At 38.9% G+C, this 25,342-nt stretch overlaps 1 protein-coding gene across 11 annotated transcripts in view; it reads left to right on the plus strand.

Annotated features, from left to right (window-relative positions):
- Positions 1–478: 478 nt before the first annotated feature.
- CD200 (CD200 molecule) overlaps positions 479–25,342 on the plus strand; it is a 30,397-nt gene continuing 5,533 nt past the window's right edge. Inside the window, exons 1-6 of one of the 11 annotated variants that reach the window (XM_073009713.1) lie at positions 499–660; positions 8,608–8,740; positions 12,684–13,010; positions 15,268–15,564; positions 17,441–17,548; positions 18,087–18,162. In XM_073009713.1, the coding sequence (XP_072865814.1) occupies positions 649–660; positions 8,608–8,740; positions 12,684–13,010; positions 15,268–15,564; positions 17,441–17,548; positions 18,087–18,121 (912 nt within the window). In that variant the 5' untranslated portion in view covers positions 499–648 and the 3' untranslated portion in view covers positions 18,122–18,162. Of the gene's footprint in view, positions 661–8,607; positions 8,741–12,683; positions 13,011–15,267; positions 15,565–17,440; positions 17,549–18,086; positions 18,163–25,342 lie in introns of all 11 variants that reach the window. The other 10 variants (XM_073009715.1, XM_038003309.2, XM_038003311.2 and 7 more) reach the window with 10 other exon arrangements.

The following is a 25,342-nucleotide window of genomic DNA, read 5'->3' on the forward strand; positions in this document are numbered from 1 at the left end:
CCAAGAACTCTGGAAGAAGAAGAAGGAGAAGAAGAAGAAGGAGGAGGAGGAGGAGGAGGAGGAGAAGGAGAAGGAGAAGGAGAAGATAAAAAAGAATCCTCATCATTAATGCAAGTGGAAGGAAACTCTTCACCAAGGAATTGATCACATCACGAAAGGTGAAATCATTACGGAATTGATTGCTTAAATATATAATTTGAATCTGGATTTTAAAATAATGAATGTAAGTTTTTTCTTTAAAAAAAAAACAGAAAGAAAGTCCATTGGTTAAATTCAGCTTGAATCCTTTGCCATTACATCAAGAGCTAACAGTTCAACAATTGATCTCACAACCTCCCACCTCATTTCCTTTCTCAGTCCAGGTAACAGGAAAAAAAATTTTTTTTTTTCCAAACACTTTCTCAGTTTCCCCAGTGGTCACCTTTGAAAAGGGAAAAATGTGTGAAAATAGGCAAAGCTGAATATAAACCACTTAATTCAGCCTCCGCTCCTGTGAGGGCGTGGGGGAAAGCCAGTGGAAGAGGGGCTAGAGAGGAGGAAGAGGCGGGAGGTGCGGCGGGCCACAGGTGACGCTCCTCCCGCCTCCCAAGCAGAGCTCCAGGCGCACAGCCGCAGTCAGCCACCTCGCGTGCGCCTCCAGGAGCGAGGATGGAGAGGCTGGTGAGCGGGACCGGGGCTTGGGAACGAGGGCGCAGGGTGGGCGATGTCGAGCCGGTGGCCCTGGGGCGGGCGGCGAGTGGAAGGCGCGGAGCTTCGGCTCTCGCCACAGTCCGGTCCGGGGACTTTATCAGTGGTGTTGATGGCAGCGCTTTTCTCTAAGCGCTTTACCTTGCTGATTAGCGGATTTTGCCTCAAAGGGTGGTTTACAGGCCGCTGCTGGCGTCCGGATTCTCCATTCCAATTCCCTGAAAAAAAGATGCGCCAGGCCGGGGCTCCGGGGGCGCTTGATCCGCGCTGTAAGGCTGGCGCATCCTCCGGGGGGCTCGGCTCGGCTCACTGGCTCCAGCTCCCAAAGCTGGGGAGGCACAGCCTATTTTCAACTGCCCCCAAAAGGGAATGAGAAATGCTGTATTGGTTCCATGTTGGCACCAAAAGCCGCGGCGGAGATACAGATTTCCAGGCTCGCTCTCTCCGGGAGAGCTCCAGCGTCTCTTTGTTAGCCCCTTTCTCCCTCCTAGCCCTTGCCTGGGGGAAGCCATGAAGGATCCGTTAAAGCTGAAGCTACACTTGAGAGAGCTGAAATGCTCTGTGATCACGATGCTTTGAAGGGTTAACCCCGGGTATCTAGAGAAACAGACATTTTGTTTATTCGGAACCAGCTTACAAGACAAAAAACGGAGAAGGTTTTCATATACCCTATTGGTATATGAAATCCAAATACAATGGTATTGGTATAAAAATCCAAATACAATGAATGCCTCAAGACAATTTTTTCATGTATGGTTTGTTGGCAAGACCACATAGCCAATGATTTCACTGTCTTTCTTAACAAAGGAGAATGGTGGTCTGTGAGCTATGCCCTACTGCAAGCTAGATGCTGTTAATCTTCTTTACAACTATCCTTCTAAAAATGAATTATTACCTGGTTTTAGACACAAACAGGCGGAAAGGCTAATATTTCCAAGTCCTTGTGACTATATGTGGGGTCATGTGGATTTGGACATAGAAACTTGCTGAGGAAGAGGCATGAATAGGGGTAATGTAGCTGCCAGGTGGGCAACTGTCTGGTAAGACCCAGGTTTTTGTGAACCCTGGACTGCATGGCAAGGGTTATAAGTGGGCTTCTTTGTTTTCGGGACTGTAGTTCCCCCTATGTTATTTGATCGATTAATATTTTTTGGCTATCTAACACGTATTGGCGTTTACTATGACCTAGGCTCTATACTAAGTGCTTTAATTGCCTAATTCTCATAATAACTCTGAGATAAGGACAACATTTATTTAGTGCTTATTTGTACCGGCAGTATTCTAGGAGCTTTATGTACTGCTTCATTTAGTCTTTTTAACCATTAGATTGGTACTGTTACTCTTCCGGAGTCTCAGAGAGGTAAAATGATTTGTTTTGCTCACAAATCTAGTATTTGTTTTAGCCCAGGTCAACTCCCTGTAAATATATAAACGCTGTTGTTTTCAGATTGGTCATCTTTTCAGTTATTCTGCATGGACTCAAGAAAAAAAAACTGTCAAATAAAAATACGTATCTATTTAAGAGTAAGGCTTTCCTTCTGATTTCCTTTGCCTCAATCACTGTGCTTTTGTTTCTTAACATTGCTGGCTCCCAGTCCACGATATGTGGTTTGGTATGTATCTGCTTTCTCTCTCGTCCTAAAGCACAGATTTTCTCTATGAGAACTTGCGCATTCTGCATTCTTCATCATGGCCTCTGCTGGAGCCTGGATTTCCGCGTCAGAGAGAAGCCTAATGGTTGAAAAAAATATCACATAGAATTGGAATGCCAGTATCTGTCTCCACAATTGCCTTAGCTGAAAATAAAACAAAATGTGTTGGGTGGGCACTGGCAATGGAGCCTGAGGAAACATTTGGCCTGATTTTTTTCTGACTTTCCTAGATAATTACATAGGATGGAACAGTCTCAGCAATACTGAGAAAATTATCGAGTTATCTCTGCTCATTTCAAACCAAAGCCTTTGTGAGTATAATGCCCAGCAGTGAATGGGCAGGGTGAGCAGGTCTTTGTAGACTGTGAGTATGTGTTCAGGAAGCTGAATCATCTTGGATTTCTCAAAGAGCAGTAACTATGTTATTAGTCTTAGACCTGTGAAGACAGGAAGAGAAGTCACAAGGAAGGCATAGCATGCTTATGGTATGCTTGGGTATCGAATAATAAAATATATCTGCAAAGAATAATTTGTCCTAATGGCACCTTCAGGTGATATAATCTTGAATTCTCTGTAGCCTTAGAGATGTAAAGAAAAAGCAACTTACGTCACAAAGATCAGTATCACTGTGTACTATGATGCCACTGCATGGGGTCTAGGATGAGAGTCTAAGTGACTGGTTCTCTCTAGCTGAAGACAAGAAGACACTCAGGTATGTGGTAGCAGTTGGGATAGGCCATGGGGAGGTGAGACATCATTCCTTCTAAGACATCTATCCTGAAAGATCCATCACAGGAACACGATAGTGATGGAGACTCCCTGTCTCTGGCAATTAGAGTGGGTGCTGAAGAAGAGCCCTTTTCCAGCATGCCAGTCCCTAGCGTGATGCTGGCTCTTCATCCAGATGATGACAGCTCTGGTGCTCAACACACACAACCACCTCCAGGGTACAAGTTGTCCCCAAGAGAGCTGAGACAATATTGGCTCCAATTTTTATCATCTGATTGATCTCCAACCACAGACCCTGACCAGGACAATTGGGGGCCCTCTCCTTATAGCTCCACTCCTAGGAAAGATCACCATTAATGATTACCAGGTAATTTCCTACCCCTACCTATGAAGGGACTTGGCTAGTAACTTCTCTTGCTAGAGGAAAAATGAAGCTTATTATATAAGATTAATGTTTGTGAAACACTTGTTATTTGGAATTGGTTTGGTACTTCCTTTTGAAATTTCCCTCATTAAGTTTAGGTCGTGGCTGTTTCATAAGGAAAGAAAAGGGCATGATTGACCAGAATTAAAATTAACAAATCCATTGAGTAGGAGGATATTAGAATTGAGTGGCGCCCGTTGGACAGGAAAAGGAAGAGAAATCCTTGTGGTAGGTAAAGGAGGAGATATTTAGATCCTTGAGAACTCTGTTCCCCCACCCGCTGCTCCTAAGCCCACAGGAAGAAGGCTATCACAAGACAATAAACATCCCAGAGAAATTGAAAGGCAAACAGAGAGACACAGCTTGGAGTGTCAAGGAAAATGAACTCCAGCAGGGAAGTCATTGTATCTAAAAGGAATGGCAAAAACAGGGCTTAGTTAAGGCAAACACTGAGAATGAGGGGATGGGATTCCCACAGGTGGAATACCACCCTTTAACAATCATCCTGACTCTAAAGCAAGATCATTTAAGTGATTATGGTCCAATAGTCTAGAAATAAGCTTCAAATTATAATAGCAACAGATGGTGCTAAACAGGAGCCGACAAGAACACATAACTTGAGAAAGGGATGCCCATGATGGGTTTATTAAGGAAAAAGTGGTCAGGACATCCTACTAAGGCAACAGGATTCAGTAGATATTGAGGTTCTTGGGGCCAATGAGACAGGCGCAGAGAGACTACCACTTTATGGAAGACTGTGATCATACTGCTAAATACCACGAAAGAATACACAGAGCCAAATAAGAGACTGTTTCTAGTGAAACAAGCAGCCAATGTCCCAACCTCAGGAATTTAACTCAGTCTGAGAAAGAATAGTAGTTTCAAAATTGTCAAGTCTGCTTTAGTATTATATATTTTTTTCCCTGACAAGAAAGAATGAAAGATTGATAGCTGGGAGAGTGGCGGCGGGTGAGGGGTATTGGCAGGTAGTAAGCATGCTGGAAGCAGGGTCTCAGGGTGTAGGGTATATGGTGGGTCTATTTGGGAAGTAGTTGTCTTCTCTCAAACTGGAAAGCAGATGGGTGTGTTCAGACAAGATCTGGAAGCTGTGGCGTGAGGGACAAAGGGAGATAGGACCCCTTTGGCCCTGGAGGAAGAGGCATGAATTTTTTTGGAGCACTAAAAGTTCCAAAAGACCTAAACAGAAAGTGCTTCAGAAGAGGAGGATCTGTATAGCAAGATGACTGTAATCAGGCTCATAAAAGTAAGACCTTACATAAATACAAGTGAGGGGGAAGACATTTCATGTAGGAGGAATGGCTCAAGCAAAAATACCAAGGCGGGAAATTGCGTGGTGCATTTAGAAGTAGAAAAGGCTAGCTGGCAGGGAGGGGATACATAGGAAGGCAATGGAAATGAAATTGCAAGAATGAAAATAGGCTAAGAACTTTGAACAATTTTCTCTAGATAGCTAGGAGCTGTAGAAGAGGATGACATCTTGTGCAAAGAGGAATTTAAGGAAAATTAATCTGTTGATAGTGTGTAAATACATTAGCTGAATAGTAAACCAAGTTAGGGACTATATCTGCCTTATCCACCATTGTCTCCAAAGCACCTACCATAGTGCCTGGCATGAAGTCAGACTCAATAGAGATGATTAATAATAGAATAAATGAAAAAAGTACAGTTGTCCCTTGGTATCCATGGGGGCTTTGTTCCAAGACCCTCACAGATACCAATTGGTGGATGGTGCAAGTCCCTTATATGAAATACTGTAATATTTGCATATAACCTATGCATATCTTCCCATATTTATAAACTCATCTCTTAATTATTTATAATTCCTAATACAATATAGATTCTATATAAATAGTTCTTATGCTGTATTATTTAGGCAATAATGACAAGAATCTGTATATGTTCAGTGCAGATGCTTTTTTAAAAAATATATTTTCCATCTGTGGTTACCTGAATCCATGGATACACAACCCACAGATACAGTGGGCCAACTACATTGGCAAAAGTTCAGTTGCAATAGAAGACAAGACTACTGCATAAAACACCCAGTGTTATGAGCTGAGACTAGGGTGGTAAGGAACAGACACTTCACATGGGTAGCAAGGAACAGACACTTCACATGCGAGAATCTAATGTGCATAGTGACTAATTACATATCTAGGTAGGGGAAAAATGAGGCATCCTGGATGACTTGAGTGCCTGGGAGATAAAAGTCCAAAAGAGTAGCTGTTTTTGGGTAAAATTATGATTAATTTGATGTTACTCATAAATTTAATTATTCATCATTCGTTCATTTTTGTATTCAACTGACAGCATCTTAGGCAGAAGAAAAGATAAAAGAACTAATGTAGGAAATAGCTTGGTAATTTCAAGTTATTGAAAGAATGGTGAAGTGGAGCTTGGTGTGCAAGATGGAAAGTACAGTGACATGAGACTGGATAGCATGTTTGTAGGTGCTGAGCTGCAGGTAATGACAGATGGGGTCATGCTTTATTACTAGCAGAGCTTCTAGACAATGACTCAAAGGCTTTAAGAGATTCCTTGGCTCTGTGGACACCTGTTTAAATGCTTTTTAAATACAGCTTCAAAATTGAATTTAACATATTGTTGCAGGGCAATGAAGCAGGGACTGCTGTGTGAATATCTTTGGTCATTCATCACAACAATGATTTAGTCACAGCAATAACAACGTACTTTTGTGATGATGTGTCAATTTTTTTTTTTTTTTTGAGACGGAGTCTCACTCTGTCGCTCAGGCTGAAGTGAAGTGCAGTGGTGTGATCTCTGCTCACTGCAACCTCCACCTCCTGGGTTCACGCCATTCTCCTGCCTCAGACTCCTGAGTAGCTGGGACTACAGGCACTCGCCACCACACCTGGCTAATTTTTTGTATTTTTAGTAGAGACGGGGTTTCAGTGTGTTAGCCAGGATGGTCTCCATCTCCTGACCTCATGATCCACCTGCCTTGACCTCCGAAAGTGCTGGCATTACAGGCGTGAGCCACCGTGCCCAGCCATGTCAAAATTTTTAAACCAACAAAACTTTATACATAGAGGAGGCGAGATGGTGTGGTAATTATGGTTATGAACTCTGAAACCAGACTGCCTGGGCTTAAACCCCTTCTCTGTCACTTCATAGCTGTGTGACCTTGGGCAAGTTACTTAACTTCTCTCTGCCTCATATTCTTTATTTTGAAAATGATGGTAATAATAGTGCTTCCTATATAGATTTATATGAAATATTGGATGAAATACTTTGTCTCAAGTGCTAAGAACAGTGTCTAGTACATAATAAATGTTCAATAAATGTTAGTGTTAGTGGTTTAGTAACCTTATGCAAAATATAAGTTGGAGTATTATTTTAATGTATCATCTGGTGTGGTTTTTTATTCCAGTACTTTATTTTTGTCCTCTGGTCTTTCAAATCAGACAGTTAAGTATCCATTGCCTTACAGGAGGAATACTAAGCAGAAAATAAGTTTTAGTTTCAGAAGCCAAAATTTTGCAATACCAAGAGCCTTGGCATTCCAGTTTCAAATCACTAAATGCTAAAAGACCAAGGATATAATGTTCATGCTAGAAAGGGTTGATTGGATGAATGCAGCGTGATGGAGGAACCAGCTTTTCTGGTTCAGGGAGATAAATATTTTCTAGGCTGGGACAGCAAAATGGGACTGATTGATGTCTATGCTCAGATACCAGTTTGCATTCCCAAAATAAGGCCCTGGGCCCAGGCCCCAGACAAGGGAAGTTCAGGACACTGGAAAATAGAACCTGCAAGTAGTTGTTGAGATCCAAGAAAAAAATAATACCTGTGTCTCACAGTCCCCTAAAGAGACTGTAGGAAGCAGCATGCTTGTCCATCATGGCAAGTGAACAGTAAAACATGTTCAATGGGAATTTAGGCAGAAAGCCTTGTAGAATTTCCTTTCATCCAGCACAAGGGGAACCCAGGGACAGCCTGGAAGAAGATGAGCGAGCACCAGCTCATCTTGTGAGCAATAATTGCACAAACTAATGACAGTGATGACTTGAGGGGAACACAGCCATTTTAGCAAATGCTAGCATAATAGATGGTGGTAATTAGTGATTAGTAGTCCTGTCTTATAGTTTGGCATTTTGTGGACCCCCAGGAATGTAGATGCAATGCTGGAGATTGGGACAATTATGAGGTGTTGTGGTGGTGAGAGACTGAACTGACAGAGATTATGCGACATTGGTTGGAAGTAAATTCTTACCTCTAGTTGGAATAGTAACATGAAATAAAAATAAAGTTCAGTTAAAAACAGATAAAAGTTATATTTTTTACTCATTTCTATTCTGAAAAATAGAAATATAGAAAAAATATAGGAAAAAGTTACATTTCTTGCCTTTGCCCCTTAGTATGAGCATACATACAGACCAAATGAAAGGATCCATGGCATTATTGCAGAGAAAAGTTCAACAGCCTCTACCCTGACTTACCGTTTTATCGAAGGGTGATGCCCAGAATAACATTCTCTTTAATCCTCTCATGATTTGTAAGAAGGTCAAGGATTTCTGCCCAGACACATGAACATAAGGCAATGAAGGAAAAAATTAAAACCAGTGCTGGTGTTTAAAACATGCAGTTTATGTATAAGACTTGCAGAATTAAAATCAACCTCAACAAAATTCAAGGCAGTCAAATAATGTTCCTGAAAAGTGGTTACCTACTGAGTTACATTTTTAATATTAACAGATGTGGATTTTTTGGGAAGTGGATGCTATCAAACATTTGTATTCTCAGCATTTTCTGTATTTATTTAAGGCAGTTTGTAAGTGATCCTATGTCTTTGAGACCTTGCTCTTGATAACGGTGGCTTTAGGAGCAAGGCCCCAAATTGCCAGGGATTGCTATTGTGTTGGAGCCATGCTGCTGCTTTTCCCTCCTCATATCTTGGGCATGCTTTGTTATTTCCTCCATTTATAACCTCTAGTTCTGCTCCCACAAAACCAAAGTTCTCTGGGGGGTAAAAACCTTAGCTACACCATTCCCTGAAATAGCGATGAGCTTGAAGCTTCCTTGGCTTTGTCCAAATCCAAACCCCCATTTCTGTACTTTGCTTTCTGTCTTCAGGTGATCAGGATGCCCTTCTGTCATCTGTCTACCTACAGCCTGGTTTGGGGCATGGCAGCAGTGGTGCTGTGCGCAGCACAAGGTAAAGAAGCTCAGTTCCCCTGCTTGGAGCCCAGCAGACACAATTTCTGGGGTGAAGACATTTAGCCACTATTGTTTGTGCTGTGCTGGTTCCATTTGTCTGCATGAATTATTTAAACATGTAATCTGCCTGGAGGAGTGAGAGTGGTTCTTTCTGCTTTCTACATTTTTGTTTTCAATGTTGAAGCACGCTTTGATATTTAGAAGCCATTTCCACAGTAGATGAAACAGACTTATGAAAAATATCCTCTATTTTAAAATGTCATTTTTCACTTACTGAACTGAATTACAAAAAATGATTTCCTGTGTTTTTAAAGATATAGGAATGCTTGAATTCAATCTTTTTGGAAAGTAATCTGGCAGTAAACCTTACAATTGGGTGTGTTACCTTTTTACAGAAAAATGTAGAAAACAATGAAATATAGAAGTTATATAGGCTCATATTACCTGTTGTATAACAAATTTGGCTGTGCCATCTACTTATCTACCAAAGTTCCTAGCTCTTCCTCCTCGGTTCCTCGGGAGGCCACACTCACTTTACGACTGGCCTTTTCATCACTTGCAGTGTGATGTTGCTCAGCATCAGCCTCCACAGATGTGGCTGATGCTGGTGATGCTGGTGAAGATCAAGTGGGCTCATGCCCATCTCCAACTCTGGTCCACAACGTTCATCATAGGACTTATCAACTGACCAGAGGAATCTAAATTAGATTCCATAGAAGTAGCAAAGAATTGTAAACTTCCTCTAAATGATTTCTTCCATAATCAAAAAGAAAAAGAACTCATTTAAGAGTTGAACTCTAGCTTTGAGTCCCCTTTCACTCTGCCTTCTAAAAGTAATAATTTCTTCAAATCTCTGGTCTGCAAAATCTCAACAAACTTTGAAGAAACCTCAATCCTAGCAACAGATAGTTTCCCAGAACTTTTCACATCTTCCAAGAGTACACATCATTTAGTTTTGAATTATGCAATACTCAGGGGTCCAGCCTGTATTTGTTATACCCATCTTTCATTCCCTGATATTGTTGGGGAGTTGTTTGCTCAGTCTTCTTTTTTTTTCTGCTTATACTTGGCAACATTTTATCCATATTATCAGTCTTTAAAAACAAGTTTGGGTGCTTGTAATCAAGTTTACATTTTGTGTAACATTTTATTAGTTAGTGTCTTTATCTTTATTAATTCACTGCGATATTTGAAAGGGAGGGTAGGAGGTTTGGAAGTAAGTGTATTCATTTTTCAATATCTCTTATTTTCTATTAAATGTTGCTAGAATTAAATATGTTTCTCTGAGAACTGTCTCCTTCCTTCCTTCCTTCCTTCCTTCCTTCCTTCCTTCCTTCCTTCCTTCCTTCCTTCCTTCCTTCTTTCCTTCCTTCCTTCCGTAACTCCCTCCCTCCCTCCCTCCTTCCTTCCTTCCTCCCTCCCTCCCTTTCTCTCTCTCTCTCTCTCTTTCTCTTTCTTTGTTTCTTTCTTTCTACGAAATTTCACTCTGTCACCCAGGCTGGAGTGCAGTGGCACAATCTCAGCTCACTACAACCGCTGCCTCTCGGGGTCAAACAATTCTCCTGCCTCAGCCTCCTGAATAGCTGGGATTACAAATGCCCGCCACCACACCTAGCCAATTTATGTATTTTTAATAGAAACAGAGTTTCACTTTGTTGACCAGGTTGGTCTCAAACTTCTGACCTCAAGTGATCCACTCACCTCAGCCTCCCAAAGTGCTGGGATTACAGGCGTGAGCCACTGCACCCTGCCTGTCTTACCCATTTCTATAGAATTTTAACATACTATGTTCTCATTGTCATTCAGTTATAATAATTTATGATTTTTTTCTATGCTTTCTGGTGTACCTAAGACTTAAAAGAAGTATGTAAATTTCTAATTTTATTGTATTATGAACAGTGTTCAAGGCCATACATAGGGTAGCAACTTTTTTGTAGCCTATTTTGAGTTCAATTTGGAGGAATGTTTTATGTTTTTTTGAAAAGATTATACATCCTTTCTTTGAGTAAAGTGTGTGTGTGTGTGTGTCTGTGTGTGTCTTATTTTTATTCATTTAGTATGAGTTACTGGGTTTGTAAAGTTTATTATTTCTCTTTCATTGTATTGACTTTCTCAAAAGTTTGCCTATTTGTTATTATGTTGAGATTTTTCATCAAATAGTCTATCATAGTATGAGTTGCTAATATTGGAGAAGGGAAGAAATTTATATTTATACACACACACACACCCCCAGAGATCTACATACATATAAAGTATATAGTGTATATAATATAAACATATAAAACATTGATAATATTAAATACCTAAAGTGTATATATAAATATATATTGTTTTTCAACTTTTATTTTCTTTGTGACATGGACTTACCTTGTCACCCAGGCTGGAGTACAGTGGTGTGATCATTGCTCACTACAACCTTGAACTCCTGGACTTCAGCAATCTTCCTGTCCTGTGCTCCTGAGTAGCTGGGACTACAAGTACATGCCACTACGGCTTGCTTATTTTTACATTTCTTATAGAGATAAGGGTCTCATCTCTTGCCCAGGCTGATTTGAATTCCTGGCCTCAAGTGAGTCTTCTGCGTTGGCTTCCCAAAGCACCAGGATTACAGGCATCAGCCACTGTACCTGACAGTTTTTCAAATTTCCTATTTAACTTTTTTGCTTTAATAATTGTTTAAATATACTAAATTGAAGGTTCTCAGTATGATTGTGGATTTAAATTGTTTTCTTTGTAATTCTATTAGTTTTGCTTTATATATTTCAGAGTTATGTTGTTAGGTACGTAAAGATTTATGATTAATGTAATAGATCTGATTTTAGATTATTCCTTTCAAAATTTTGAAAAACATTTTTTTCCCTCTTACAGTGCTTTTGTCTTCCTTTTTTTTCTCTCTCTCTCCTTTTAGAAGTCTTATTGAACTGATTTTGGAACATTTAAGTCTACTCATTGAATTTTTCCTTAATCCCTTCCATATTGTTATCTCTTTGTGCTACACATTCTAGAAGAATTTCACAGCCTGTTCTTACTGTTTACTAATTTACTCTTCAGTAGCATCCATTTTGCTAAGTCAGCCAAGCTGTTGCAATTTTATATTTCTCATTTTCTATATCTCTAATTTCTATTATTCATAATGCTGTTATTACACTTTTATTACACTTATGATATCACATGTATTCATGTCAAATTATTTATTTTCTTATGATATCTTTATTCATTTTGTATGAGCTATTGGGTTTGTAAAGTTTATTATTTCTCTTTCCTTGTATTGTCTTTCTCAAAAGTTTGGCTATTTGTTTTTATGTTGAGATTTTCCATCAAATAATATATTATCATATGAGTTGCTAATATTGAAGAAGGGAAGAAATTATCACCATAGCATTTAGTGAAAGCAGAGGGTGTGTAAATTATTATTTGTGTGCCAAAGCTTCAAGATCCTCCAGAACATTGTCCCATACGTCTCTTTACCTATGCTCCTATATACACTCTTCCTGGAGGTAGACACCTCTGTTCCACCCACTTCCTTTGTAGAATGTGTTATGTGTGTGTGTTTGTGTGGAGTGCATAGGACTGCTCCATCTTCTTTACTTAAAGTGGTCACTCTGCCTGTTATCCTTTGGCCTTTTCCTGCTCTTTGCTTCTACTTCTGCAAGCATGGATGAGATTGTTGAAGCTGCTATCCTACCTGGCAGTTTATATCTTCAATCTCATTGTACCTACTTCGCAATTTACAGAGATTATTCACAATTTCTTGTAACTGAGAGTTGCTTTCTTATTTTTCTACTCTGCTACTATTCTTTAAAGATTGAACAAGCATATTTGAACCTATATATTTCTCTGGCATCATGTAAGAATGTAAATGGATGTTTTCTTCTTTGCATTTTCTCTATCTTTTCTATATTTGACATTGAATATACTTTTTATTTATAATCAGGAAAAAGTGTATGCGTATTACACTCTTTAAATATAAATGTTCTTTTATGATTCCATAGTGCAAGTGGTGACCCAGGATGAAAGAGAGCAGCTGTACACTCCTGCTTCCTTAAGATGCTCTCTGCAAAATGCCCAGGAAGTCCTGATTGTGACATGGCAGAAAAAGAAAGCTGTAAGCCCAGAAAACATGGTCACCTTCAGCGAGAACCATGGGGTGGTGATCCAGCCTGCCTATAAGGACAAGATAAACATTACCCAGCTGGGACTCCAAAACTCAACCATCACCTTCTGGAATATCACCCTGGAGGATGAAGGGTGTTACATGTGTCTCTTCAATACCTTTGGTTCTGGGAAGATCTCAGGAACAGCCTGCCTCACGGTCTATGGTGAGAGTCTCTGAGAATCATTGTCTGTGTCTGGAAATACTATTTCCAAGAATGTTTGGAACATAGCCATAGTGCCCAGTTTTTCAGGATTTTAACCACAGAAAAGGTCATGAGAAGATAGCCTTTCATGTCTAGTATAGCTGTGTTTATGATTATTTGGAGAGTTCATGAGGCTACACTGAGTTCTTCGGCTGGAGCTATCTTTTCTCTGAGGGATCCTGCTGTCAAAGGAGAAATTTGGGAACAATGGTGAGGGTAACAAGTTCTCCATAAGCAGTGATATGATTCAGACTTAGCTTGCCACTAGCAATCATGTGACCCTAGAAGGGTCCAATCCACTCTCCTCTGGAGTTTCATTGTCCAGACAGTAAGTGTGAAATAGATCATTTCTAGGGTGACTTACAACTTCAACTTTTTGGATCTAAGGACAGAGACAGATTGGACTAGCCTTGAGGCAGTTATGATTGTCTTTCTCATTTTGCTTGGGAGGATAGCTCTTTCAGGATTGATAAGGGTACATGGAGCAGAGTCTTTTCATACCTAAAATGATGCCAACTAAAGATATAACTTGGCAATAGCATTCTTTTAAAATCCAAGAGGCTTAGTTTGATGAGATTCCTTTCTTCTTAACTTATACATAGCTGAGGTGAAAGATTAGGAAGTGGGAATAAGAGATTACTTTGGAGCATGGCACACATGGCAGTAGTTTTAGGGAGTAGAGGACAAACTTACGGTTATTAGGAATATTAAAGTGAGAGTTTAATCATGCCAAGAATATTGTCTGCAGGGAAGAAAAAGCTTAGTAGATGAGAATGCAAGGGAGACAGGAATGCTAAAAGAAATCTCTTTTACTTATTTTGCCTATAATGAGTCCTCTCTGTAGAATCTTATGTCATTGCTTTCTTGATTTCCACTTCTTTCATTCTCTCTTTTTCTGTTTCTCCTCCCTGTCTCCTTCCTTCCTTTCCTCCCTCTCTGCCTTCCTTTCTTCTTTCCTTCCTCCTATCTAATTTTTCTTCTTTTTTTTCTTATGTCATATTTTTATCATTCTGTTCCCTTTTCTTCTCTTCCTTTTTTCCTCTCATCTTTCTTTCTCTTAGTCTCTTTCCTTCACTCATAGACTTTTGTATTTTTTTTTCCTGAAAACCAGATGCCTCTGAGCTTTAAAGCTAGTAATTCTGTTCTCTTCCACACAGACCTTTTCCAGCCACACCTTATACCTTTCATGTAAGCTATTCTTTGATACACCATAGGACCTCAAAACTCAATCTGGCCCATCAGCCATATTCATATTTTTTCACTTTTATTTCCCTTCCTCCAGTGCTCACAGACATTAGTGATCTCAGCCAGAGCCACGGTTCCACAGCCCTACTTCCCCCAACCCACTGTCATCTCCCTGCCTCTTGAACCTATAAGCACAGCCCAGGCTTTCAGTTAGCACTGCCATTTAATTATCTTCTGGGCTCCAAAGCCAACCACAGAAAGACAAGTTTACATTTGCTTAGAAAAGAAAAATTCTATATTCTAACAAAAATGAACTCTCTGGTCAGGGGATTTTCAAAAGAGTACAGGCTACAGCTGGCCTGAAAACAATTTTCTCATGAGCTAGTTATTTTTTCTTAACTTAATCAGGTGATTTCCAATGCTCTTCCAACAGTCATTTCTAAATTTTCATGGTTCTTAGCTATGAATTCCAAATTCGCATTTTGCGTAGCTCTTCCAAAAAGGGATTTTCCAGCTCTCCTCCATGCATCTAATTCACTGGTCCAGCTCCAAGAAGAAAATGGCTATCTCTAAGCAGTAGCCTTTCTATGGGCTCTCTGTTCCGAAACTGCCCTAGTGCCTCTAATAGGTACAGGACACATGTATGGCGGTGCTGATTGGTGGCTATTGTTAAGCCACTTAAGAGGAATACCTAAAAGAAGGCAGAGATGCTGCATTGCCCCTGGAAGAGAACAGAATAATTAGGACTGTTTGGGAGAGAAGAGTTTCATCTGACTTCTCAATACTCTATGTCCATCTGACTAATTCTGCTACAGAAAAATTATAGAAAGGGTCTTTCTCATCACAGGTTTGTACTAGGCCAGTCTCCATCCTGCAGATCAGAAAATTAGACACAAGAGGAACTGGAAAGTCCCCAGTTTGGGTAGGATATGCCACACTATCTTTCCAGCCTCCATTATCTTTCTATAAGCATATTTCCCTCATCTCTCTGAGGAGACTACAGTGCTCAGACCAGGTGCTTAACTAATAACAGATTGTATTTATTTTTTTGTCCCAGTACAGCCCATAGTATCCCTTCACTACAAATACTCTGAAGACCACCTAAACATCACTTGCTCTGCCACTGCCCGCCCAGCCCCCGTGATCTTCTGGAAGGTCCCTCGGTCAGGGTTTGAAAATAGTACAGTGACCCAGTCTCACCCAAATGGGACCACGTCTGTTACCAGCATCCTCCAGGTCAAAGACCCTAAGAATCAGGTGGGGAAGGAGGTGATCTGCCAGGTGCTGCACCTGGGGACTGTGACTGACTTTAAGCAAACCTTCAACAAAGGTAAGAGAAAGTGAGCAAGGTGACTGTGGTTATGTCTGTGTGCACACACCTGGAAGGCAGTGAATGTCCTGCAGAGGTTTCAGCCTCTTAGCACAAGAGCTATTTGGAGAAAGAATGGGGCAAATAAGGAAAAAAGAAAAACAGTTGAGGAAACAAAGCAAGTTTTGCTTTCATAAATGTGGTTCATTGCCCACATACCAAATACTGTTGCTGAGATCCATTCATTTATTTATTTCTTCCATTCTACTAACATGTAATTAAGTCTGTTCTGGGCCAGACTTTGTGTTGAACATGAAAAATGCAACGATGAATAAGACTCAGTCCCTAAGCTTCTAGTCTATGAGGGAATAGAGATAAATGGATGGGCAATTGTAAAACTGTGCATTACATTCTCCAGTGAGAAAGCTGTGAGGCACCATGGGAGGACTAGAGGTTGGGAAGGAGGGGCTTAATCTGGGGGAGATTTGGAAGGTTTCCTGGAAGAAGTGACATCTATGATGAAATCACTGTATAATCTACACTGTGAAAAAGGGACCTCTCTAAAGTGCTTTCATCACCCATTTAGCAAACTACCTCCTACCGAGTCCCCTTTTGCTTTCTTGTGTTTTTGTCTAAACTACTGTCTCTGGGCCTCATAGATACAAGAGGTGAGAATGATAGAGGAGAGAATAAAGGGAGCAGAGATTATAAAGACAAAAAGTTTTAGCAATTGTAGCCATGTCTTTTCTCTGTGTAGTTTTGAAACACTGACTCGGGATGAAGCCATCAGTAATAAGCCTCCTAGAAAATATTACTCCTCTTTTTTGGAGAAATTATGAGCAATAAACTGGAAAAGCTTTCTACACCCACCTCTTTAGTGCAGTGGCCTTTAGAGTCCCTGAAAACTCAGACTAATCAGAAATTGGATATTTAGGTAAATTTGGTCAAAAAGACTTGCAGTGTTGGATTTGGATATTTGTGAAGAGATCTTCAGATTCAGCCATGGCCAAGAGTATATTTCCCAGAGAAACAAGAACCTAAAAAAGAATGTCTTTTTTTTTTTTTCCCAAGAATGCCAGATTTGACTTGTATCACTTACAGTTATTATATACCGCTTCTATAATGTTTGTTTATTCTGTGAACGTTGACGAAAAATCTTCCATGCTCAAAGCGTTATGTCAAGCACTGAAACTATAGAAATCAGACAAATCCCTGTCTGAGGTCTGAAGTGTTCAGTTAAATAATGATGTGATGAATCCCATTATGGAGGTGTGGAGAAGATGCTAGAGACTCCCAAATCAAGGAGTTCCTCATTTGCCTTTGCATTGCAACATGACACTGAGAAACTGATATTTTGGCTGAGTTGCATTAAAGACATAGATAAGAAGAAATTTAATAAAAACTTAGAGATGAGTTATCTCTGGGGGTTGAAATCATACGATTCATGCTTTTTTCTTTATACTTCTCTGTATTTTCCACAATTTCCTCAATAAACATATATTCTTTTAAGAGACAGTATGGCAAAGAATATGTGCTTTAGAGGCAAACAGACTTTCAACCAAGCCTTGGCTATCCCATTTGTTATTCTGATTTTGGTCTCAGTTAAAGTCTCAAAGCCTCAGTTTTCTTTAAATCTATTAGAAAATAGTAACTCTTGGGATGTTCTGAGGATTAAATACGTTTAAAGCTCTTATTACATAGTAGCCAGATAAAACATGTTAGCTATTACTAATATCTAAATATTATTAAAATAATATGAAGTCATGCATATAAACCTACACATGTATGTATTTAAGGATAATTTTAACTAAAAGCTCGACTCTATTGCTTTATCACTTTTGTCTGAACAATTTCCTCTGTGACATCATTTTCCTTTTTCTTTCTTCAATATCTGTAGGCTATTGGTTTTCAGTTCCACTATTGTTAAGCATTGTTTCCCTGGTAATTCTCCTGGTCCTAATCTCAATCTTACTGTACTGGAAACGTCACCGGAATCAGGACCGAGGTGAGTCGTCATAGGGAGTTCAAAAAATGGCATAAATTAAATTTTATTTTTAATGACATTTAGTGAGTCATTTGAAGTTATAAATAAGGGAATGGCAACAATGTATTTTGTTTGTTGTTTCCAAAATACAGAAATGTTGATACTGTTTTAAAATGTGTCAGGGCATTTTCTTGCAATTGGACATTAAATTGGACATTTCTGCTTTTTGTTTGCTAAGATAACTTAAAAGCTAATTAAATCAAACAATGGTGATAAAATCAAAGAATGAAGTCTGGCACCCACGCAAGGCCCTTTCCACTCATTAATGAGAAGGACAATCTCTTCTCTTTTTATAGCACTTCACAGGCCATCTGCCCATTTAAGAGACTGAAATTGTACAATTATGGTCATTCATTAAGTAGCACTTTCTGTGTTATACTCCCACGATGCCTCAAACACTATCAGCATCATGCAAGTGATCCATGCTTACAGTAACTGTGTCGTGTCGTTCTGCCCTTCTAGACTATAAATTTCTCTTTATCTTTCACAACTACCACAGCATCTTGTATATACCAGGGGCTGAATAAATGTTAATTTACTGAATGAACTGACTGACGACAGAGAGAATATTTAAGGTGATTTTTTTTCAATTCCTTTTCTTCTATTGTAAATTCAGTACCTCATAAATGTCAGTCTAAGATATTGTGAGAAATTATAAAACAAGAGACACTATAAAGCAAGAGGAGTGAGCTAGAGACGAAGAATGAAATGTCTTTGGTTTCTGAAGACAGTGCATAATTTATTGAAGTGAATACAAAGCTGCAGTTTATGTTTTGTGTAATGGGAATTTGCTAGGGTGAAAGGGTAATATGGGAGTTCCCTCCATTTCAGATGGCTGAAGGATAGGGGTCAGGAAAGAAAAAGAGTCGGCTTTGTTTGCTATTTTAGACTTTGATTAAAACTCTCATTTTTTTCCTTTCATTTTATGCTTTATAGAAATGTTTCCTTTAGTTTTATGTTTATATTTTTATGTTTTTGCTCATGTTTCAAGTGTTGACCACTTTATTTTGCATAATCCTCCAGATTAATTCTTGTAATTTATAAAACACACAAAAAGCCTTTAGTGTCAGTGGCCCCTTTGCAAAAGTAGGTAAAGGTATTTGTTCTTTCCAGGAGAGAAGATCACAAATCAGTTAATCTTATTGCACATAATTATTAGCCCAAGGAACTCGTAAATGCTCCACAGAAAAAACATCAAAGACAGAAGTCTGTTTGATTCTACTTTATCCGGATATTTTTCTTTTCCAATTAGGAAACTGAAGCTCAGAGAGGAAAGCTGACTTCCTTCCATAAGTTCCTACAGTTTTTTAAGAGCAGACTAGGACTAAACCCTGGTGCCCTGACCTTTGCCAAATGTTCTTCCTGTCATTACTGATGCCCCAGTGTCTTGACTTGAAAGGCATTCACTTAATCTGTGCTTACTGTCAATACCCTTTTCTTTTGGAAAGTGCAAGCAGAAAAGTATGAAGTATTTAAATTCATTTTTAAAAGTCCCTCTTGGGCAAAAGTCTTATAATGCAGTCTTCTCAAGCCCGAGGTAAATTCTACTGGAAAGAGACATGTAAAATTATTACCCTTGTTCATTAAGCATGTCTTGGATTTTCTGGGAAATAGAGTCATTCAATGCCAATATCCGATTCTTGAAGCAAAAAGAGTCAGCTTATTTCTCTGCCCAAGTTTTTTCTCACTTATGAAATAAATACCTGAGCCTATGTGGAGTCCTGTACGCATCAGGATTGCCATTGACTGATGATGTCTTCATGACAGATGGCCAATTGAGTTAATTCCTCTGAATGTTCAGTGGCATATTTTCAATGACTGGATTTTTGACTCATTTCTTTTCCATTTATATTGCTTATAAAAGATACCTAAGGCTGGGTAATTCATAAAGAAAAGAGGTTTATTTGGCTTCTGAAGGCTATACAAGCACAGTGCCAACATCTGCTTCTGGTGAAGGCCTCAAGCTGCCTCCACTCATAGCAGAAGGCAAAGGGGAGCCAGTGTGTGCAGAGATCAGATGGCGAGACGGGAAAACAAAAGAGGGTGCTGCCAGGCTGCTTTACCAGCTCTCATGGAAACTAACAGAGAGAGAACGCACTCGCACCAAGGGCATTAATCAATTCCCGATGGCTCTTCCCCCTTAAACACCTCCCATTAAGCCCTACCTCTAACACTGGGGATCAGATTTCAACATGAGGTTTGCAGGGTCAAGTATGCAAACTATAACAATTGATTTAGAAAAGTTTAACAGCCAGATAATTTGGCTTCATATACTTCAACAGCTAGTAAAACCAAGTGTCGATTTTGCTGAAGCTTAAGTGCTCAGGGCTAAGCAAATACTGGTTCATTTAGACCAAACTTCAAGTTATACAAAAAGCTGGGACAAAGAAAAGAGAAAGAAGAGAAAATCATAGAAGACAGTGACACTTTTTATTTCTACAATTAACAAATTCTGGTTGATATTTTGTGAGGAAGGGGAATAGTCCTACACATTTGCCTCCCATTTGTTTTCATTCTTACTTTTCTTTTCTTTCTCTTTTTCTTTCCATCATCTTCTGAAAACATAACATTTCTGAATGGGCAAGAAAGCATGATTGGTCCAAAATAATACAAAGGTTTTGAACTTGGTGACCTCAAAAATGGTGATGTGAACAGAAAAGGAAAGGGAAGAGGTGGAACTGAGAGAGAGAGAGAGAGAGAGAGAGAGAGAGAGAGAGAGAGTGTGTGTGTGTGTGTGTGTGTGTGTTTAGAGTTTGTAAAAAAGCAAAGGAGACAAATGAATTAGTTCTTGAATGTGAGCAGACAAATAATTATCTTCATGTAGCTGTCTAGTAGCCAATAATAAAAATCTGGTAAGTAAGGTAAGTCTGTTAAGTAAGGTCAATTCTGTGTTGGGTAAATGACCAAAAGAAAAGTTTATTTTAGGTGATAATCACTACTCATTGCTCACAAATGTGTAAGCAAACTTATAGTTACTGATGTTATTTTTACATAGAAGTTAGACTACCATTACTTTTCTTGTGATCCTGTATAATGCCAGAGAGCATGATGTTGGTTTTTTCCAACTGTAAAGCAGCACAGGCCATTTCTCTGCACCATTCCTGATAGAATTATCACAGTTACTTCCCAGGAGACTACCACAGTAAGACTAATAAGATTTCAAAGAATATTCTTTTGTCTTTCATGAATCCAGTACTTTAAAACAGTGAGAAAAAATTAAAATTTCCTAGGGAAATTTTCCACTGTCTCGAAATAGTTCTTTCTACTAAAACCCAGTGATTTCATAAAGTTGTCCCTTTCACATATATGACAATGTAGTTAAATTTGGGGTTGAGAATAATCTTTTATTTCTCATTAGTCAACCCACCAAAAATTACGTGCTTCTCAGAAACAAACAATAAAAAAAACTTCACTTTGGGGCAGATCATCATAGACAATCACCCAGTTTTTAGGCAGCTTTATTTTGTTTGGTTTGGTTTGCTTTGCTTTGGTTTGTTTGAGTCAAGGCTGCTTTGGAGAACAATAGAAAATTTAGACAATCATGTAAAATTTATATGCCAAACTTTACTTTTTTTTAAGTACTAGCTAATCCATGTAGAAGTATATTTTTCTTCTCCATGAGCTGTATATTTATCTTGATTTGCTTCTCTTCACAATAACCTAACCTATGGATGGGTTCTAGTAACAATGGCAAAGTTAATAAAACGTCATTTCCCGGGTAACAGATGTCACTTTCTCCCATTTTAAGCTTAATACTTAATACAAACAACAAAGATGTTCAATAAACAGTTTGTGATGGTGTAATTGGTCATTAGTTGAAAGGGGAAAGCAAAGAATATCTATTCCCCCCTCCTGAAATAACAACCTTTGCTTTGCTCAGAAAGCACTTTTGCTTCATATACAAAGGCTGTATGAATGGGTAGCCCTCTGTCCGGGCTGTATGAAATAAGAATCTTCGCTTTGCTCAAAAAGTACTGGATGAATGGCACTACCCACCCCCACCCCAGTATCCTCATAGTTCCAGGAGGAAGGAATGTGATGCTTTACATGAGAAAAGCAATAGAGAATCTTGAATTCCAAGGCTATTTTTCTGCAAAAATTTTACAAATTTTGCACGATTTACCTATCATGCCAAGATGACATACATAATCTTGTCACAAAACCCTTAGCAAACAGATTCTTAATGCCTGGACATTCTTGCCTGGAGCTGTTCTTTGCTGTTCTTTCTAACACCTAAACCCACATGGGCGTAGGTGACTCAAATTTTAAGTTTCCGTCTATATGTGGGGAACATCTCTAGGAATCGAGACATCTCAGTCTCCTGCCCAATAATTAAGTGTGTGTTCAGTCCTCAAATGACATACTCATTCCCTTGGCTTTTTGGCCATGGGGCTGCTTTAAGGAGATTAGCTGTCAGTACCTGTTAGATTAATTAATGAAAAACAGAAAGAATGAGAAAATCCCCCAGCTGAAAAATCTTCTAACATCTCTGCTCCTTTTGCATTTTAGCTTGCATATATCCTTTACCTAGTGTTCATTACCAGCTTGTTTTCTTTGGAATCGTCATGCATTTCAGTAGTATGGTCACACCCATGTACTAAGCTTGCCTCTAAACAGATCCAAGACCCTAGCCTCTACTAACAAAAGAAACCAACTGTATGCTATTTAAACTGGAAAAGACTGGGCCACTTAATGAAAGTACTCAACATGGCTTACAGAGGGGGAAACATCATAAATGCTGTATTAATTTTCTATTGCTCCTTTACCAAATTATTACAAACTTAGTGGCTTAAAACAACACACATGTATTATACTGCAGTTCTGAGGTCAGAAGTCCAACATGGGTCTCATTGGGTTTAAAACAAGGTGTCTGCAGGGAGACATTCCTTTCTGGAGGCTCTAGCGGAGAATCCTTTTTTTCCCTCTCTCTCTTTTCCTGCTTTTAGAGATTGCCCACGTCCCTTGCCTTGCATCTTCAAAGCCAACAAGGTCCAGTTGAGTCTTTTTCACATTGAATCACTCTAAATCTGTTACGTTTGTCTCCTGTTTCTCTTATAAGAATCCTTGTGATTACATTGGGTCCTACTGCATAATCCATCTCAGGGTCCTTAATTTAATCACATCAGCAAAATTCCTTTTGCCATGTAAAGTAACATATTCACAGATTCCTGGAATTAGAATATGGATGTCTTTGGGGTGCCATTATTATGCCTACCACAAATGCTAAGAGGGTGTGGGAGTGAGTTGCTTAGAGGGACAGCTGTTTGCTGACCTCCCAGTGGAAGCATTCTCTCTTTGTAATTCCATAGCCTTTGCTCTGCTCTTGGCAACTCTCTATCAAAGAACTTCAAAACCTGGTCAGAACCTCTGACCAGGCAAGGCTTTATTTTCCAAGATTATATTTTGTCTCTCAAATCTGTAACGCAAAAGCATCACTTCTGCTTTCCCTTGTTAATTTCCCTTGTTAGTTATCACTAACTGTAATATTACAAAATCTATCACTAACTGTAATATCACAAAGACTTTTTTTCCTTAGAATCTCAGTTCTTGCATATTTCCTGCTTCTCCCTGTTTCCACCTTTTCATAGAGGAAGCAATTCTGACTTCCTTTGTCTTAGTCATAAGCATCCCGCAAACACAAGTTCACAGGGAACTGTGAAAGTTCAAAGTAGGAAAATTCTATTCCTCACTCTGTGTAGTGATAGTAGGCATATAACCAAATTGGTCTTTCCCCATTTTTCGTAACTTATTCAACTGGGAATTTCTCAGTCCCTAATACTTGCAGAGTCACGTTATGAGGTCATTATAGATTTTAGGAGCCTCAATGGTTTTCATTTCATTTTCAGAATTCTTCAAAATTCCCATTTATAGGCCCTAATTGATTTCAGCAGCCCATATGCAGTAGAGCAGTTCTTCCACTAACAATTTTTTTAAAGACAGAGCTAAAAAAAAAAATATATATATATATATATATATATTTGATGAAGCATATTAAGTAGAAAAAAAGTTAGAAATATCAGGAAAAATTAAGAAATAAACATGTGTTCAGTACAATTTAATTTGAATAATTTTAATCTATAAAAATAACCATATTGTAAAAAAAAATACAATTTCTTCTAGTAAATAAAGAACAAATGAGATTTTGTACTACAAACACGCAAGACACATTTTGCAAAAATCACAACTTCAGTGTTAAATTCCGCATTTCATGAGGCGCAATTATGGAAATTTATGAACGAGAGACTATCAAAAGAGAGCCTCTTGCCCTTATCAGTATTCAAACTAGATAGAATTTCATGATGACTGGCCAATGCTGCTAGCTCTGAGTCTCTGTGGATACTAGTGTCACGCGCGTCCATGTGAAGAGACCACCAAACAGGCTTTGTGTGAGCAATAAAGCTTTTTAATCACCTGGGTGCAGGTGGGCTGAGTCTGAAAAGAGAGTCAGCAAAGGGAGATAAGGGTGGGGCCATTTTATAGGATTTGGGTAGGTAAAGGAAAATTACAGTCAAAGGGGGGTTATTCTCTGGTGGGCAGGAATGGGGGTCGCAAGGTGCTCAGTGGGGGAGCTTTTTGAGCCAGGATGAGCCAGGAGAAGGACTTTCCCGAGGTAATGTCATCACTTAAGGCAAGGACTGGTCATTTTCACTTCTTTTGTGGTGGAATGTTATCAGTTAAGGCAGGGGTAGGACATTTTCACTTCTTTCGTGATTCTTCATTTACTTCAGGCCATCTGGGTGTATACGTGTAAGTCACAGAGGATGCCATGGCTTGGCTTGGGCTCAGAGGCCTGACAACTAGTTTATAAATTCTCCAAACTTCTCCCATTTTTATACAATAAAAAGAAATGCTAGCCTTGTATTTTGAAAGTCCTTTAAAGAGTTCTCATTAAATATCTTTGGGATTGTGTACAAAATTTTCTTTTAATCTTTTTAAAACTATTATGAATTTCTGTTTTTATTTTTTAATTGAAAATAGAAATTGTATGTATTTATGGTGTACAACATGATATTTGTATATACATATACATTGTAGAATGGCTAAATCAAGCTCCTTAACATGTGCATTGCCTCACATACTTATTTTTTTGTGGTATGAACACATAAAATCTACTCTGTCAGTAATATTCAAGTCTACAATACATTGTTATTAACCATAGTCACCATGTTGTACAATAGATCTCTTGAAGTTATTACTCCTATCTAACTGGAATTTTTTTCATCTTAACCAAGACCACATGAAATAATTGAGAAACTGAATGTGATATTTATTTCTACAATATTTCTCCTTCAAGAGTTTAAAGTTTTCAACTGTTAATTCTGGCAAGGATGATAGCCAATGACATATAAAATTGGTTGTTTTCTAGTTAGTCATTTTTATTTGCAATAATGAACAATTACTTAGTGATTTTGATCAAATCCTGTCCCTTACAAATTAGCTGAGTACCTTTGGACAAGCCATTTAACTTCCCTGTGCCTCCCTTTCCTCATTGAGTAAGATGGGGATAATAATTGTAACTGTATCTCATAAGAATGTTGTGAAGATTTAAAGGGGAATACATACAAGTGCTTAGAAAAGTGCCTAAAACGAATGATACGCTAGAATGCTGGCTTGGGAGGAGAGGGGTGGAGTGCTTATTTGTAGCTTTCGCCAACTTCTATGAAGTAAATGTTCCCACTGCAGCAAATTTCAAGCTACTAACAATTTAACCATCAGCATGAGCCAATAAAGCTCTGGCACACCAATGTGGCAGTG

This window comes from Chlorocebus sabaeus, chromosome 22 (assembly GCF_047675955.1).
Source record: "Chlorocebus sabaeus isolate Y175 chromosome 22, mChlSab1.0.hap1, whole genome shotgun sequence".
NCBI classification, from domain to species: Eukaryota; Metazoa; Chordata; class Mammalia; order Primates; family Cercopithecidae; genus Chlorocebus; species Chlorocebus sabaeus.